This window comes from Typopeltis vanoorti, chromosome 7, assembly GCF_054136105.1.
Source record: "Typopeltis vanoorti isolate ZY-2024b chromosome 7, IOZ_Tvanoo_1.0, whole genome shotgun sequence".
NCBI classification, from domain to species: Eukaryota; Metazoa; Arthropoda; class Arachnida; order Uropygi; family Thelyphonidae; genus Typopeltis; species Typopeltis vanoorti.
This window is the reverse complement of record NC_143555.1, coordinates 122181600-122198180: the sequence shown is the minus strand read 5'-3', so window position 1 is coordinate 122198180 and position 16581 is coordinate 122181600. Positions and strand designations below refer to the sequence as shown.

The window sequence follows — 16581 nt, the reverse complement described above, 5'->3', positions numbered from 1 at the left end:
TAAACACATCGCAACCTTTGCATCCTCAGCTTCTAAAAAAGCTAGGATTTCTCTTTTCTCAAGACATTACCCCTGAACAGCTGTTAACTTTATACAAATCACAAATCTGCTCAGCTATTGAATACTGCTCTCACATATGGGATGGGGGGGCCCTAAAAGATCCCTCAAAATGCTTGACTCAATACAGAGGAGAGCAATTAGACTTATTAATGATCCGTCTCTTACCAGCTGACTCCCTCCAGTTTTGCACAGATATTTGATTTCCGCAAATATTTCCATGGGAAATGTTCATCTGAAATAGCATCAATAATTTCCCCGCTTAGTACTAAGCTCATTGGAACACGTGTAGCTGCTGTTCAACATCCCTTCACAGTGCACCTTGAAACCCACAGAACATGTTTCTTTCCCTCCTCCTTCATTTCTGCAACTGCTGTATTGTGGACCAGTCTTCCCCCCCTGATGTATTTCCCAAGGAATACAATATATAGTCTTTTAAATCAAATGCAAAAAAGTTCCTCCTTTTCCAGCCCACTACTCATATACAGTACTAATGTTACTATAGATCAATCAACCAACCTCTAGTGTATGGGCTCACAAAAAAAAAAAAAGGGAATAGAGCAGATGAGAGAAAACAGAGCTTTTGTGAGACCCACTGCATTGGTTGTATACTTAGAAGATAGGGACCAACCACCCACTATCATCTGAAGCAAGCATCCAGTCAAAATGCTGGCAATCCAACTGCAGAAATCAGAACAAATGATGAAAATTTACTTAACCGACCTGATCAGAAGCCTTTGAGATATCAAGCACAATGACTCGAGACTCATCAAACTTTTCCATGGTATTTGTCCAGATATGTGTGAAATAAAGGAATAGATCACCTATTGATCAGCAGTGACAGAATCCACACTAGTGGTCATTTATTTGTTGAGAGTCTTCAAGGTAGCATAGCAGTTGAGTGTTGATAGCTCTTTCCATTGCTTTGGAAAGAACTGGTAAGAGAAATTGGTTGGTAGGTTGAATGTAGATACTAGTGGAATAAGAGTGTAAAAAGGTGACACAGAATAGGAGTCATCTCATCTCTGGAGCACAAACCTTTAGGACAATCTATCAGGGCCAGGAGACTTTTTTGGTATTCAATTTGAGCAGAATTTTTCTGAATCTTTTCTGGTGAAAGGACACACTGGATGTCGAGTGTTTGGAATAGTTGGGAGACATTTGCTAAAAATCAGTGCAAGAATTGAAAGAGAAGTAGGAAGGCAGGAGGTTGGCTTTTCTGTGGATAATGATGACAGGATGTTCAGCACATAGGTTTGGATGCAATACTTGTGGGTGATATGTTGTGCAAAGTTGCAACCAATGGGTTTGGCTAAAGACCAGAGTGCATGGCTGCCATTTGGATAGGATGCAAGTTTCCTGCTTTTAGCTCTCTCTCTCTAGTTTTTTCTGTGTTGATAGTTTTTTTGCAGCTGTTCCAGCTTTGGTATAAATGGCATAGTTTTGTATGCAAGCAAGTTATGGTATGCTCAATTCTTCTCTTGTACAGCTTTGGCATACCTGTGGAAGAACTGAGTTTTAGATAGGGGATGGGAACTTAGGGTGAAATGGATAATAAATATTTCAGTGCTGATAAGAATTATTTCAGCGCATAGGTTTGGATCAGATGGCCAGAAGCAATAATTCATCCAAGGAAATGCCCAAGGTATTTGAAGATTGGTTTGGGTTGTCTGGTATTATGGTAAGCATGTGTACAATTTGTGTAAGGTTATTTAATAGGAGTAAAAATCAGTTACGCAGAAATATACAGAAACAAAACATTAAAAGATTAGTTAGCAGACCAAAAAAAAAAAAACACCATGGGCATCTCTGCATTGAAATATTGAAAATGCAACAAGCATAAACTTAAAGAGGTAAAAACAGAAAGGTAAAAAGTTTTTTTTTTTTTTCCCCTTTTGTTTTTTGAAATGTAAAGCCAGTATCTGCTTCAGATATTTTTTGTATGTTTTTCATTCTGTTTATTCAATTTATTCAGGTGGTTATTCAACCACATGAATTATCATTCAGGTGATTGAATAACCACCTGTTAATTCATTCTGTAAATATTAATAATGCCAGAAGTTTCATATGAATTTGTGAGTCGCTATTTTTGAATCTCTTAATTTTTTTCTTTGAATTATTTGAGGTGCTTAAGGGTCAAAGCCATATAACTGAGAGCAGACCTTCCATAGCCTTTAAAGGAATGCGGAGAACCAACCAGGGCTTGTGGCCTAATGTCCAATCCTCACCTTCTCATGGTGCACCCTGTTGGGTATCTATCTGGATACTGAACGAATGAAGATGGGCTGGCAATTTTGGATTTAGCTGACCAAATTGTATTCTTATTGGCTTAAACCAATATACAAAATGATGGTACAACATGACAAAATTTCATGCAGGCTGGGGCTTTGCCTGGATAAACAAGGCCCCCATTGTTTTCGCCAGGGAACCAGGGCAAACAGCAAAAAGTCAGCTACTGGAACAAATCTGAAAGCACACTCAAACTCAACATCACCAGAGTTAAAGATCGGTACTATCAACATAAGAAGCTTGAATGGCAAAGAAATGGAGCTAGCTGAGGAATTAGATAAGTACCAGATCGACATAATAGGGGTGACTGAAACAAAAAAGACAAAAACTGGTGAGATCTTTCTGAGCAATAAATACAAAATGTTATATTCAGTAAATGACAATAAAGGAAAAGAAGGAGTAGCCGTAGTAATCAACACAAAATACGAGACTAAGCCTTGAATGGCAGGCAGTTTCAAGTAGATTGATGTGGGCAGTTATCAGAATGGGGAACTGGACAATGAGACTTATTTGTGCCTAAGGTCCCACAGAAGGTTCTACTAAAATAGAAGTGGAGGAATTTTTTGATGCTTTAGAAAAAAGCAACTGACACAATTAAAAAGGAAAAGTTGGTCCTTGTTGGGTATCTAAATAGCAGAGTAGGAAATGATTGTCAGACATACAAAAATATTTTGGGAAAATTTGGAGAAAAGAGCAAAGCTAATAATAATGGCAAATACCTGTTAGATTTCTGCTCAGGACATGGACTGGTTATTACTAACACCATGTTCCGACATACAAATGTGCACAAATTCACATGGAGAGAAGAAGCATGGAATAAGAAAAGTCTCATTGACTATGTTATTGTTGATAGTGATGTTTTCTCCCTGGTGCAGGACACCAGAGTGCACAGAGGATTTGAAATTGGAAGTGATCACTATTTAGTCTTGAGCAGGATAAAATCGAATTTCATATTGAAAAGAATAACATGTCAGAAAGTTTTAAAGCGAATAAAAGTTGAGCAGCTCTCAGATGTGAACTGTACACTAACACACACAAAGATTATTGATGAAAAAATGAAAGTTTGAGAACAGGAACGAAACCTTTTAGATTCAGTAGCAAGCCTTGAAGAAAACCCTGATTGATTCAGCTGGAGAGGCATGTGGTGAGGTTGTCTGCAAGGATAGTTCCTGCATATCAAAAGTTCCTGGCAAATAAGTCAGCTTGTGCACTTACAGAGTACTGAGACAAATGTAAGAAAGGCAAAACACTGTGTAAAACTAGCTAAACAAAAGTCATGGGAAGACTTTGGCAAGAATATAGAAAAAAATTTCAAGAAGGTGGTAAGATATTCTGGAAGTTGTTGAAGAAGCTTAGAAATGGAAGAAGGAGTGCTGTAAAAGGAGTTAGAGATAATAAAGGTGACATGAGAATGGGAGATAAAGATATTCTTGAAGTATGGAGTAATTACTTCGAAAAATTGTTAAATGAATCAAGCAGTGATAGCACAGTAGTAGAAAACACTCAACACGCATGCAGTCAGGAATACATATCCATACTTGAAGCAAAAAAAGCCATCAAAGGCTTGAAATGTGGAAAGGCAGCAGGAGTAGATGATATGGACCAGAAATGCTGAAGTATGGTGGTATAAAAGTCTTAGTGGCTACACTGCATACTTCGGAAAGCCTGGACAGAGGGACGAATTCCCGATGATTGGAGTAGAGCTCTAATAGTACCCATATATAAAAAGGGAAGTAAAACTGAATGCGAGAATTACAAAGGTATTTCCTTACTGAGTGTTCCTGGCAAGATCTATGCAAGTATACTTGAGAAACGGTTGAGAAGAATTGTGGAAGAACAAGCTGGTTTCAGACCAAATAGAGGCTGTCAGGATCAGATCCTCACTTTACGACAAATAGTTGAGAAAGCATGGGAATATAACAAAGATCTGTATTTAAGTTTTGCCGATCTGGAAAAGGCATATGACAAGGTGCCAAGAGACAAGCTATTCCATACACTTTAGTTATATGGTGTCAGTGGGGCATTATATCAAGCAATATTAGTCTGTATTTGAGTTGTAAGTCAGCAGTTAGAATTGAAGGATATACAGAAAGATTCTTTAATGTTAAATCTGGTGTGAGACATGGATGTACATTATCCCCTCTGTTATTCATTATCTATATGGATCACATTATGAAGGAAAGTGGTATTAAACATGATATCAGTATTGGAGATGTTAATGTCAGCTCTTTGCTTTATGCAGATGATGTTATACTTCTAAATAAATCTGCTTCAAGTTTGCAAGATTCCCTGACTAAATTGAATAACTGTTGTAATAGATATGGTATGAAGGTCAGTATTAAAAAGACAAAGACAATGAAATAGGTAGAATTGTTGAAAATGTCAACTATGTTGTGAACAGGGAACATGTGGAACATTTCAGCTACTTAGGCATGATTTTTAGTGAAGATGGTAAATTAAATATGGAAATAGACAACAGAATCAACAAAGCTGGTATGGTAGGAAGCCAGTTGAATTAATTCATATGGAATAAGAGAGAAATTAGTCTGAATACTAAATTAGCTGTATACAAGACAGTGTTTAAACCAGTTTTAACTTATGGATCTGAGAGCTGGGTCAGAAGTAAAACATTTGACCGAAGACTAGAGACCGCAGATATGAGAGTCCTGAGAAAGATCAGAGGCGTGAACAGATGGCATCAATGGCAATATCATATTAAAAACGAGGATATTAAGAAAGAACTTGACATTGTCAATATCCAGGAATGCGTTAGCAGAGGTAATCTCAGGTGGTATGGTCACTTAAACAGGATGGGTGAAGAAAGATTAGCAAAACAAGTGTTCTCTGCCAGGTTGGCAGGAAAACGACCCAGAGGAAGACTAAGATATAGGTGGATTGGTACAGTACAAAGTGCCTTAGACGATAGAAATATAAGATCTGATAATGTTGGAGTCTTGACAGGTAACTGACTGATTTGGAGGATAATTGTAAATAGGAAGTTAGTTAAATGATGTAAAATTTTCATGTAGTACTATCATATCCTGTACACTCCTTGAGGGTACTTGTCAGGAATTTGATGATGATGATTGAATTATTTGTCATTCGTTTCCTGTTTGTGATCAACTGTTTTGTTTCTAACTCACTGAAACTCACTGAATTATGATGTACAGCTTTAAGGAGTATGCTAAATACTGTAATAGTGTGACATTACTAATTTCCTATCACCAATTTTTTTCCAGATTGGCCTATTATTTGTTCATGTTTCAGGTTTGATGATCTCTTCTTTTTTAATATCTTCTAAAATTCTCTTGACTATTCATTTCATCTATGCTTTGGTTTTTAAGTGATCTTATCATCTTAGTTCTGCTTATACATTTAGAATATTAATAATATTAATCCTCGCCTACTCCCCGTATACGGGAATAAAAAGGCGTTAGCTGATTTTTTTTTAATAATATTAAGTTCTCTTCTAATGTCTTGATTTTTAATTTGCTTTTGGCACTGATGTCATCTGCTTGCCCCTGAATTTTCTTAGAACTGTTGCCTCCTGTGGTCTCCAGTCATTGTTTCATTTCTTCTCCTGCTCTTGCATCCATATTAAAATTAATTTGAACATTACAGTTGATGCTCACTAGCAAACACCATTACTGTTCTAAAAGAAATGCATAACTATAACAGACTGTTCCTGTTCCTTGTATACTGCCAGTTGCTATTTTAGATAATATCCTTCTTATTTCACCTTAATTTATTCAGCTAGCTATACACCTTATCAACTTTGTTTAATCTCTTATTTCTTTCCATAGTTAATGTGCTATTTTCATTAAAGATTGTCTAAATAATTACATGCTATATATTCTGTAAGTTCACTCTTGAAAATGCACATCTTGAATATCATTGACTTTAGTTGCCTTTTCACATTTCAGGTGATGGCTTTTACTACCTCCAATATACTGAAATTTCTGAATGACCATATTCTTTTTTGGATATTTTCTGCCACTGAAGAGTAAAACATGTTAAATGCAGTAATAAATTTATTAAAATTAGTAATAAATATTTCATACCTAAATTAATTGTACATAATCAGTGCAAACAAGCAAGCAATTCAGAGAGACAAAATACAAGGTAAATACAACTTGGTCAATTGATAACAGCAAGTGCCGCAATCTAGAAAGGTCATATCAAATAGAAAATTAATCATTTTTGAGAATTGCTCAGGATGAGAGTCTCTCAGATTTTTGATATAGAGATGCAGTCATTCTAGTTTATATTTAGGCAGTGGGAAATTTTTTATTTTGCAAATATCAAAAATGATTAGTTATCTATTTGTTATGATTCTTCTAGCTTATGTCACTTCATGTTATATGTTAACTGATTGTTGCATTTACTTTGTATTCTGTCTCTTTGAATTGCTTGTTTGTTGCTAATTCATTACTGTGTCTAATGAGTTTTATTCTTTTGCCACTGTTTTATAGCTGATTACCTTAACCTCATTTAATAATTTTCCAAAGTAATTATTCAACATAGAATATCCTTACCTTTGATTTGTATTTCTTTTATATTGAACCATAGCAAACTTATGGGGGACTACAGGAATAGTTTGTTATTTGCTATAGTGAATTTCTTTTAGTATAGTACTATACATCTATGAGGTTTTGGTTGGAACATTTTACTACAATAGTGAGCAATATTTTCAAAAATCGCCTTGTGCATGATAGGATTTGAACCCATAATCTGTTTAGCGGAGAAGGGAAATATGGGAGCAATATTCCATGGCTGGGCAGATTTGGGCTTTTTATAGAGTTAGCAGCTGAAAGGGTGTGAAGTAGTGTCATCATCATCTAATTCCTGCCATGTACCCTCAAGCAGAATGTATAGGATATGATAGTACTACATGAAAAATTTACATCATTACTAACTTCCTATCTACAATTTTCCTCCAAATCAGTCTGTTACTTGTCAAGACTCCAACATTATCAGATCTTATATTTCTATCGTCTAAGGCACTTTATACTGTACTGTACCAATCCACCTATACTGGGGTGTTCTCTTCCAGGTTGGCAGGAAAACAGCCCACAGGAAGACCAAGGTATAGGTGGATTGGTACGGTACAAAGTGCCTTAGACGATAGAAATATATTGCTTTGTTAATCTTTCCTCGCCCATTCTGTTTAAGTGACCATACCACCTGAGATTAGCTCTGTTAACGCATTCCTGGATGCTGATAATGTCAAATTCTTTCCTAATTTCCGAATTTTTAATATGATATTGCCATTGATGCCATCTGTTCATGCCTCTAATCTTTCACAGGACTCTCATATCTGTGGTCTCTAGTCTTTGGTCAAGTGTTTTACTTCTGACCCAACTCTCAAATCCATAAGTTAAAACTGGTTTGAACACTGTCTTGTATACAGCTAATTTAGTGTTCCGACTAATTTCTCTCTTATTCCATATGAATTTATTCAATTGACTTCCTACCATACCAGCTTTGTTGATTCTGTTGTCTATTTCCATATTTAATTTACAATCTTCACCAAAAATTGTGCCCAAGTAGCTGAAATGTTTTACTTGTTCTACAGGTTCTACATTAACAATGCAGTTGACATTTTCAACGATTCTGCCTATTTTCATTGTCTTTGTCTATTTATTGCTGACCTTCATACCATATCTATTACAACAGTTATTCAATTTAGTCAGGGAATCTTGCAGACTTGTAGCAGATTTACAAGTCTTTATGCGGACGATGTTAGAAGTATAACATCGTCTGCATAAAGCAAAGAGCTGACATCTCATCTCATCTCATCTTCTTTATACCCTCTTTTACCTTGCGGTGTTGAGGGTCCATTGATCATCGGACCTCACTCCGTTTACAGGATAAGGTGGTCAGCCCTATGTCCCGGTGTATCCTATGGCCTGTAGTGTTAAGTTCTCAAGGCCAGTTTGCCTGCTTTGCGGGATGAAAACCCCAGAATAAATTGCGGAAATAACCCTGCTGTCCACGCCCAAGACTGACTAACTTGGCTATGGCTGAGGAAGATCCTTCAGCTCCTCATGTCACTGACGGGAATCGAACCTAGGACACTCCTTCCTCAGGCATATGGTTGCGAAGCGCATAGCCACTAGGCTAACCGCGTGGACCACACTGACCTTCATGCCATATCTATTACAACAGTTATTCAATTTATCTTGCATACTTAACTTGCATACTTGTAGCAGATTTATTTAGAAGTATAACATCATCCTCATAAAGCAAAGAGCTGACATTAACATCTCCAATTTTGATATTGGGTTTAATACCACTTTTCTTCATAATATGATCCATATAGATAATGAATAACAGAGGGGATAATGTACATCCATGTCTCACACCAGATTTAACATTAAACCATCTTTCTATACTTCCTTCAATCCTAACTGCTGATTTACAACTCAAATAAAGACTAAGTATTGCTTGATATAATGCCCCATTGACACCTATAACTGTAGCATATTGAATAGCTTCTCTCTTGGCACCCTGTCATATGCCTTTTCCAGATGTGACAAAACTTAAATACAAATCTTTGTTATATTCCCATGATTTCTCGACTATTCGTCATAAAGTGAAGATCTGATCCTGACAGCCTCTATTCGGCCTGAATCCAGCTTGTTCTTCACAAAGCTTTTTTTCCACAATTCTTCTCAGCCGTTTCTCAAGTATACTAGTATAAATCTTACCAGGAACACTCAGTAGAGAAATACCTCTGTAATTCTCACATTCAGTTTTATTTCCCTTTTTATATGTGGGTGCTATTAGAGCTCTACTCCAATCATCGGGAATTTGTCCCTCTGTCCACGCCTTCTGAACTATGCAGTGCAGTCACTGTAAGACTTTTATACCATCATACTTGAGCATTTCTGGTCGAATATCATCTACTCCTACTGTCTTTCCACATTTCAAGCCTTTGATGGCTTTTTTTACTTCAAGTATGGATATGTATTCCTGACTGCATGCCTTTTGAGTGTTTTCTACTACTGTGCTATCACTGCTTGTTTCATTTAACAATTTTTCAAAGTAATTACTCCATACTTCAAGGATATCTTTTTCTCCCATTCTCATGTCACCTTTATCATCTCTAACTCCTTTTACAGCACTCTTTCCTCCATTTCTAAGCTTCTTCAACAACTTCCAGAATATCTTACTACCTTCTTGATATTTATTTTCTATATTCTTGCCAAAGTCCTCCCATGACTTTTGTTTAGCTAGTTTCACACACAGTGTTTTGCTTTCTTATATTTGTTTCTGTATTCTGTAAGTGCGCAGGCTGACTTATTTGCAAGAAACTTTTGATATGCTTTCTTCTTTTCCTTCACTGCCTCTTTAACTTCCTATGTCCACCATGGAGTTCTGATTTTTCTATCCTTGCAGTCTACCTCACCACATGCCTCTCTGGTTGAATCAGTCAGGGTTTTCTTCAAAGCTTGCCACTGAATCTCCAAGGTTTGGTTCCTGTTCTGAAACTCTTTCATTTTTTCTTCAATAATCTTTGTGTATTTTAGTCTACAGTTCACTTCTGAGAGCTGCTCGACTTTTAGTCGCTTTAAAATTTTCTTACATGTTATTCTTTTCAATATGAAATTCAATTTTATCTTGCTCAAGACTAAATAGTGATTGCTTCCAATTTCAAATCCTCTGTACACTCCTGTGTCCTGCACCAGGGAGAAAACATCACTTTCAACGATAACATAGTCAATGAGACTTTTCTTATTCCTTGCTTCTTCTTTCCTTGTGAATTTGTGCACATTTTTATGTTGGAACATGGTGTTAGTAATAACCAGTCCATGTCCTGAGCAGAAATCCAACAGGTATTTGCCATTATTATTAGCTTTGCTATTTTCTCCAAATTTTCCCAAAATCTTTTTTCTCCAAATTTTCCCAAAATCCCAAAATCTGACAATCACTTCCTACTCTGCTATTTAGATCCCCAACGAGGACCAACTTTTCCTTTTTCATTGTGTCAGTAGCTTTCTCTAGTGCCTCAAAAAATTCTTCCACTTCTACTTAGTAGAACCTTCTGTGGGACCATAGGTATAAATAAGTCTCATTGTCCAGTTCCCCCATTCTGATATTTGCCAATATCACTCTACTTGAGACTGCCTGCCATTCAAGAAAATTAGCCTTGTATTTAGTGTTGCATACTCCACTAAATATGAGGCTAATCTTCTTGAATGGCAGTTCTTGTGTGAAAAAGTACACAAAGTTTTTTGGTAAGTATGGAAGCTATAGTTGAAGTGTGGTAGTGCCAGGAAAGATTGGAAGTACAAGTCAGTCCATGTAGAGAAATCTGATTGTGTTTGGATATCTCAGTGTTACTGAAGATAAGGGGAAGGGATGTGAGCTCTTTCTTCTTAGAGGTCACGCAGGAAGTTTTGGTAGCCTTGAAGTTTATCAGGTTGTCCTTGCCCCACTGGGATGTAGCTAAGAGATCTCAGATCAGGTCACTGGTCATGGTAGATCTTGAAGATTCTAATACTTGAGCACTACAAAGTTTGTTGAATATAAAGGAGGAATGGAGTGTACTGTCATTAGTGAAACTATGGATAGGATTGGAAGTCAGAGAGAGCAAATAAATTTATATACATGAGGAAGGGAGTGGGTGAAAAAGCAGAACCCTGGGGTACTCCTTTTGTTGTTCTATAGGTTCACCTGTAGAAGAACATAATCAACAGAATATTCATAATAATTCAAGATGCAGTTGTTTTTCAATGTTTTGGCCTATTTTCATTGTCAATAATAATGATTCGCTATTAATATTAGTACCAAGAAAAATTGTGGTGAAAAACAAGCTGGATTCAGGACAAATAGAGTTTTCAGGATCAGATTTTCATTTTAAGACAAATAGTTCATTAATCATCGGAATATAACAAGGATTTGTATTTAAGTTTCGTAGATCTGGAAAAGGCATATGACAAGGGGTGCAAAGAGGAAAGCTCTTCAAAATGCTACTGTTATATGGTGTAATTATATTGAGCAAACACATGGTGTCTGTTTAAGCTGTAAGTCAGAAGTCAGAATTGAAGGAGATACAGTTAAAATGTTGTGTGTGTGAGACAAGGATGCACATGATCTCCACTATTATTCATTATCTATATGGATGACATTATGAAACAAAGGGGTATTAAATCTGATATCAAAATTGGCAATTTTAATCTTACCTCTTTACTTTATGCAGATGATGTTATACTTCTGAACCAGTGCAAGTCTGCAAGATTTCCTATTGTAAGAAATTTGGTATGGAAATTAGCAAAGACATTGAAAACTTTAGCTATATCCTGAATGATGATCCTATAAAACAAATAAAACATTTCAGCTATTTAGGCACAATTTTAGTGTAGATTTTAAATTAAATATGGAAATAGACAAAAGAATAATCAAATCTGGTATGGTGGATAGCCAGCTGAATAAATTTATATGGAATAAGAGAAATTAGCCAAACAAATTTTAAGTTATTAATCTGAGATCTGGGATAGAAATAAAATACTTAATCAAAAACTGGAGACCACAGACATGAGAGTTCTGAGGGAGAATAGTGGAGTGAACAGATGGCATCAATGGCAGTATTGTATTAAAAATGAGGATATTAGAAATATTGCCATTGTTAGTATTCAGGAATGTTTTAGCAGAACTAATCTCATATGGTATGGTCACTTAAAAGAATGGGAGAGAAAAGATCCAAACACATCAAATCAACTTCTCATTCCACATACCTCTGTCCTTTGGAACAATCTTCCCCACCAGATTTTTTTTTAGAGAATCTTGGTTTTATTCCATTGAAAGCTGCATTTATTGGGACACAAACCAGCATGCTGAGTATGACTGGCTTTTTTCTTTCTTTAAGTGTCTGATGTAATCTTGATATTCTTCCACGAAAATGGACACTGACTCCCCATTTTATGGCTTCTCTTACAGAAGTAAGCAAAACCACAAAACACATGGGCGATGTCCATTTGTATGGAGGACAGTCTTATGTAAGTAGTTCAGAAACTTCAGAGCACCTCTGAGGAAATGAACACTGTAACAACATTGCTTATAGTTGAAGAGATAAGCTGACTCACTGATGTGTCTTCACAGAAAACCACGAAATTAACTAGTCCATAATTTTAGTGCTTTATCTCAAAATACAAGTATCTCGTTATTTCAAGGAGTCACCTAACAAAGTAGTTCTCTCATATTTCAGCCTGAAAAATTATTTGAACTGTTCAGGCATTTCTGAACAGTTATGTGGTCTTTCAGTGCATTCGATCTGTGCTATACCTACAACCCCATATATGCTATTTAAGAGTGAACTGCATATGGGAAAATGTGTCATGTGAATATACTACTTGGTTAAATAAAATAAAAACATATAATCATTATTCCATTTGGTGATTCTGTAATATCTGAATTATAGGGAAAAAAAAAAGCAGTGAATACAATTGACTCCCACTATCAACAGTGAGAATTGACTGTATTTGTTGAAATAAAAGGACTAATGGAAATGCTCAAGTAAATTAGTTGTAAATGTACAGGTAATGACTTAAAAATCAGCCTCCTTGTTTACTTTTATTTTTCTATTTTATTTATTCTCTGTGTGTGTGTGTGTGTGTGTGTGTGTGTGTGTGTGCACGCATGCAACCATCATTCATATCTATTGTTTTTGTAGAAAGTAACTAAATTCTAACAAAAATAGCTTTTCTATTATATGTATTATATCTATAAAAGGTGTATAATGACATTAAACACAGTTATTGGGTATTTTTTAAGATTTTTAATGGATCTGTTATTACCTTTTATTAGGGAGGACACAAATCATCACATGCATCCAATGGTATAATAACTAGTGTACATCAAGATAAGAACAGCAGAAAAAGTAAAGTGCGTTCAAAATCAAGATCTCCTGATCGTGAAGTGAAATATAATACAAGCTCAGTAAAACCTTCCAGGCATTCATATAATGAAAGAGATAAGGGATTTGTTTCCAGTGATGGTAAAGCACCCAAAAGGTAATGCTTGTGTATAACATATGCATTGTTTAGTGAGGCGAGATGCTATTCTGTTGTTTTCCAAAAGCTGCTCTAAAGTAGACTTTTACAGTTATGTTTCTATAGATTCCATTTGAAGTTAAGAGAGCAGGTGACAGGTCTAGCATGTTATTTGCAGTTTTAAGCAATTCAGGTGATACTTAAACAAATTTTTTTTTTCAAAGTTAGAAACTCATAAAAATGCCAAAAAGGATGTCATGTGTGTCTTTATAAATACTTCATATCCACATAAAAAAAATTTTAATTTTAATAAAATATCAGAAATAGTTACAGTATATTTTTGCTGAAAATTAACAAAATATTCTTCAAAATTCTTCAAAATAAAATATTCGGAAGCTTCACAACGTAAAATTGAGGTCACAACCCTGACCAATAGGCGATAACACAAACACTTCAAAAGCAGAAACACCTAACTGAACCTGACATAGCATCCACTTCCTCCATGAGTTCAGACAACCAAGCATAGTTGAAACAGACCGCACCCTGTCAACCCCCCCCCCCCTCAAAAAATCAGCTACTGTTCTCAACCGCTTTCATCCTTTCCCACCCTATATAAAAAAATGCTCCACCCATCCCTAATAATATAATATACATGTATATATATATTATACAAAAAAACCCGGGGTTTTTTCCTATTTTAATTAATTCTCCCATATTGCCAATCCCCCCCCCCCCCCCACACTTCCTTCCAAAACACCATAACCGCAGTAGTTTGCACATCGCAGAAAAAAGAAGACAAGCCAATAACACCCAGGAAAAAGGTATGTGTAAATTTCTCTTCCTTTATGCTACATATATTTATTGGTAAACATACATCTACAATACCCTAAGAATCCGTGAGTAAAAAGCCAATGACATTTAAACAGGGGCACTCCTAAACAGAAGCAGACAAAATAGCTGTAAATATAATAGTTTGTTAAGAGGAGTAACATGGGAGTTTTCCCAGAAATATTATCCATAATACAAAATATTCTTGCTTAGAATTTTTAGTGTGCAGCACAGAAATGCAATTCTAATATGAGCTGGTGTTATTAGCATTCATGAAAACTTTACATGGCATGTTTTTTAAACTGTCTTGCTACTTTTTTACTTACAGTGTGCAATGATGTGCTACATAACTACCTCCACTTGAAGGCATATATGTGTGTGTGTGTGTGTGTGTAAATACACACACACACACACACACAGAGTGTACCAAAAGTCAGGCCCCCATAGACAATTTGGTATATAAATTACATTAAATGTTCAAATTGGTTGAACATTTTCTTCTAAACACTTCCTTGCTTATTGGACACATGATCTTTTAACATTCCTAAGAGTACGGTAGCATTTTCTCTGCAGTTTGCAAATACTGATGTGATGGTCCCCTTTAGATTGTCTGTTGTTCTGGTTCAATTGACATAAGCCACTGATTTGAAGTGGTCCAGCAAGAATAATCCAAAGGAGTTAGGCCTTGGAGATCTCAGTGGACATTTGATGGGCCCATGTCATTCAGTCCATTTCCCTGGAAATGTTTCTTGCAAAATATTCTGGACATTAATCAAAAAATGTGGCAGAGCTCTATCTTGCTGAAGCAACATAACTGCTCATTCTGCCAGCAGGATTTTATCCAATTTATGCATTAGAAATGTTTACAGCATTTGAAGGTAGATTTCACCTGTTACAGTGTTGGGAAAGAAATATGAACCTGTTTAAGCTAAGGGATATTACATCTCTATTGAAGCCTTTGGCTCTTCATATATCTAATGAAATATGAACCAATTAATCTACCCCTCCATATTATAGCAGCCTATACTGTAATTCTTGAACCATGTTGCACCCTTGCAGATGTTTCTGAATCAGTGGAACTTCTTGGTTGACCACTGTGCTGCTGATCATCAATTCTTCTTCTTTCTTTTGAAATAAGCAAATAATTTACCAACAGTTCTCTGATGAATTAGAGGCCTGCCAGGCTGCTTGAAATTAAACTCATAAGCAACTGAATGTTGTATGGCAACAGAAATAGTTACAGTATATTTCTAACTGTCTTTGGCATACATAAGGACAACCTCTCTTCTTTCTTCTTTTGTTAATTTATGTTCCACGGTACAATGATCTGAAGAAAAAAAATTAATTCATAAAACATATTGTGATTGGCCTATGGGGTCTGACTTTTTTTCCCAATTTCATTCCATACACAAGAGGTCAAGAGACCTATAAGCACATCAGTGCTATGTTGTTAGGTGCAGATGAGGACTGAGATGGAAGTTTATTGATGTTTTTTTTGAATAGCTGCAAATTGTAATTGTTGGGAATACTTCATGAGGATGGTTGTTCCAGAGGACAGAGGTGGACAGAATAAAAGAGGTGTGTTTGCAGTTGCACAGTAAAGGGATGCTGAGCAGTTGCTACTCTTGTATTAACTAACAGGTACAACTGAAAGTGAAGGAATGATAGTTGCCAATTCACTGGAGCACTGACTATGGAAGTACCTGTAAAATAGACATAGTGCTGAAACACTGCATCTGTGAGATAGAGGTTGAAGTGAATCTGTAAGAGAGGGATTATCATTGGGCCTGATTACTCTCCTCTGAACAGCATCAAGGATTTTAAGGGAAGTTTTAGGTGCACCATCCCAAACATGTGAGCAGTATTCCAGGCATGGATGGATTTGGGGATTTGTATATAGTTAATTGGTTGGCTATAAAATTGCCTTTTGAACAAAAGAGAATGCCTAGTTTCTTGGATACTGAGGAGGCTATTGATGGGATGTGTTTATGCCAGGCAGAAACTGGAGATAAACTATAGTCCAAGCAGAGAGATCTGATCTTGTCTGGTGATTTGTTTTGTTACTGAGGGTAAGAGTAGTTGAACTGAGATGTTCTTTTACAAGACTGTGTTTTGGTGGCATCGAACATGACAAAGTTGTCCTTGCCCCATTCATTTTACATTGAAGCCTCGCCACACTGAAGAAAATCTGAAGAAATGACGTCAAGCGACGTATGAAGATTGATGTTTAGGGCACTGGTTGTTGATGATCTTGTAACCTGGGATGTCAGAGTACTGCATGGTATGTCGAATGAGTAGGATGAGTGGAAAGTACTATTGTCAGGAAAGCTGTGGATAAGATTAGTTTTGATTATGAGTAGGTCATTTAAGAACAAGAAAAAGAGAGTAGATTATAGGACATAGCCTTGAGGTA

General features: G+C 36.1%; 1 protein-coding gene across 1 annotated transcript in view; it reads left to right on the top strand.

Moving 5' to 3' along the window:
* The window catches only part of LOC150105010 (pre-mRNA-splicing factor CWC25 homolog), a 115515-nt gene that overhangs the window by 68246 nt on the left and 30688 nt on the right, over nt 1–16581 (top strand). Inside the window, exon 7 of the mRNA XM_090396099.1 lies at nt 13156–13361. Within this exon, the coding sequence (XP_090252225.1) occupies nt 13156–13361 (206 nt within the window). The remainder of the gene's footprint in view (nt 1–13155; nt 13362–16581) is intronic.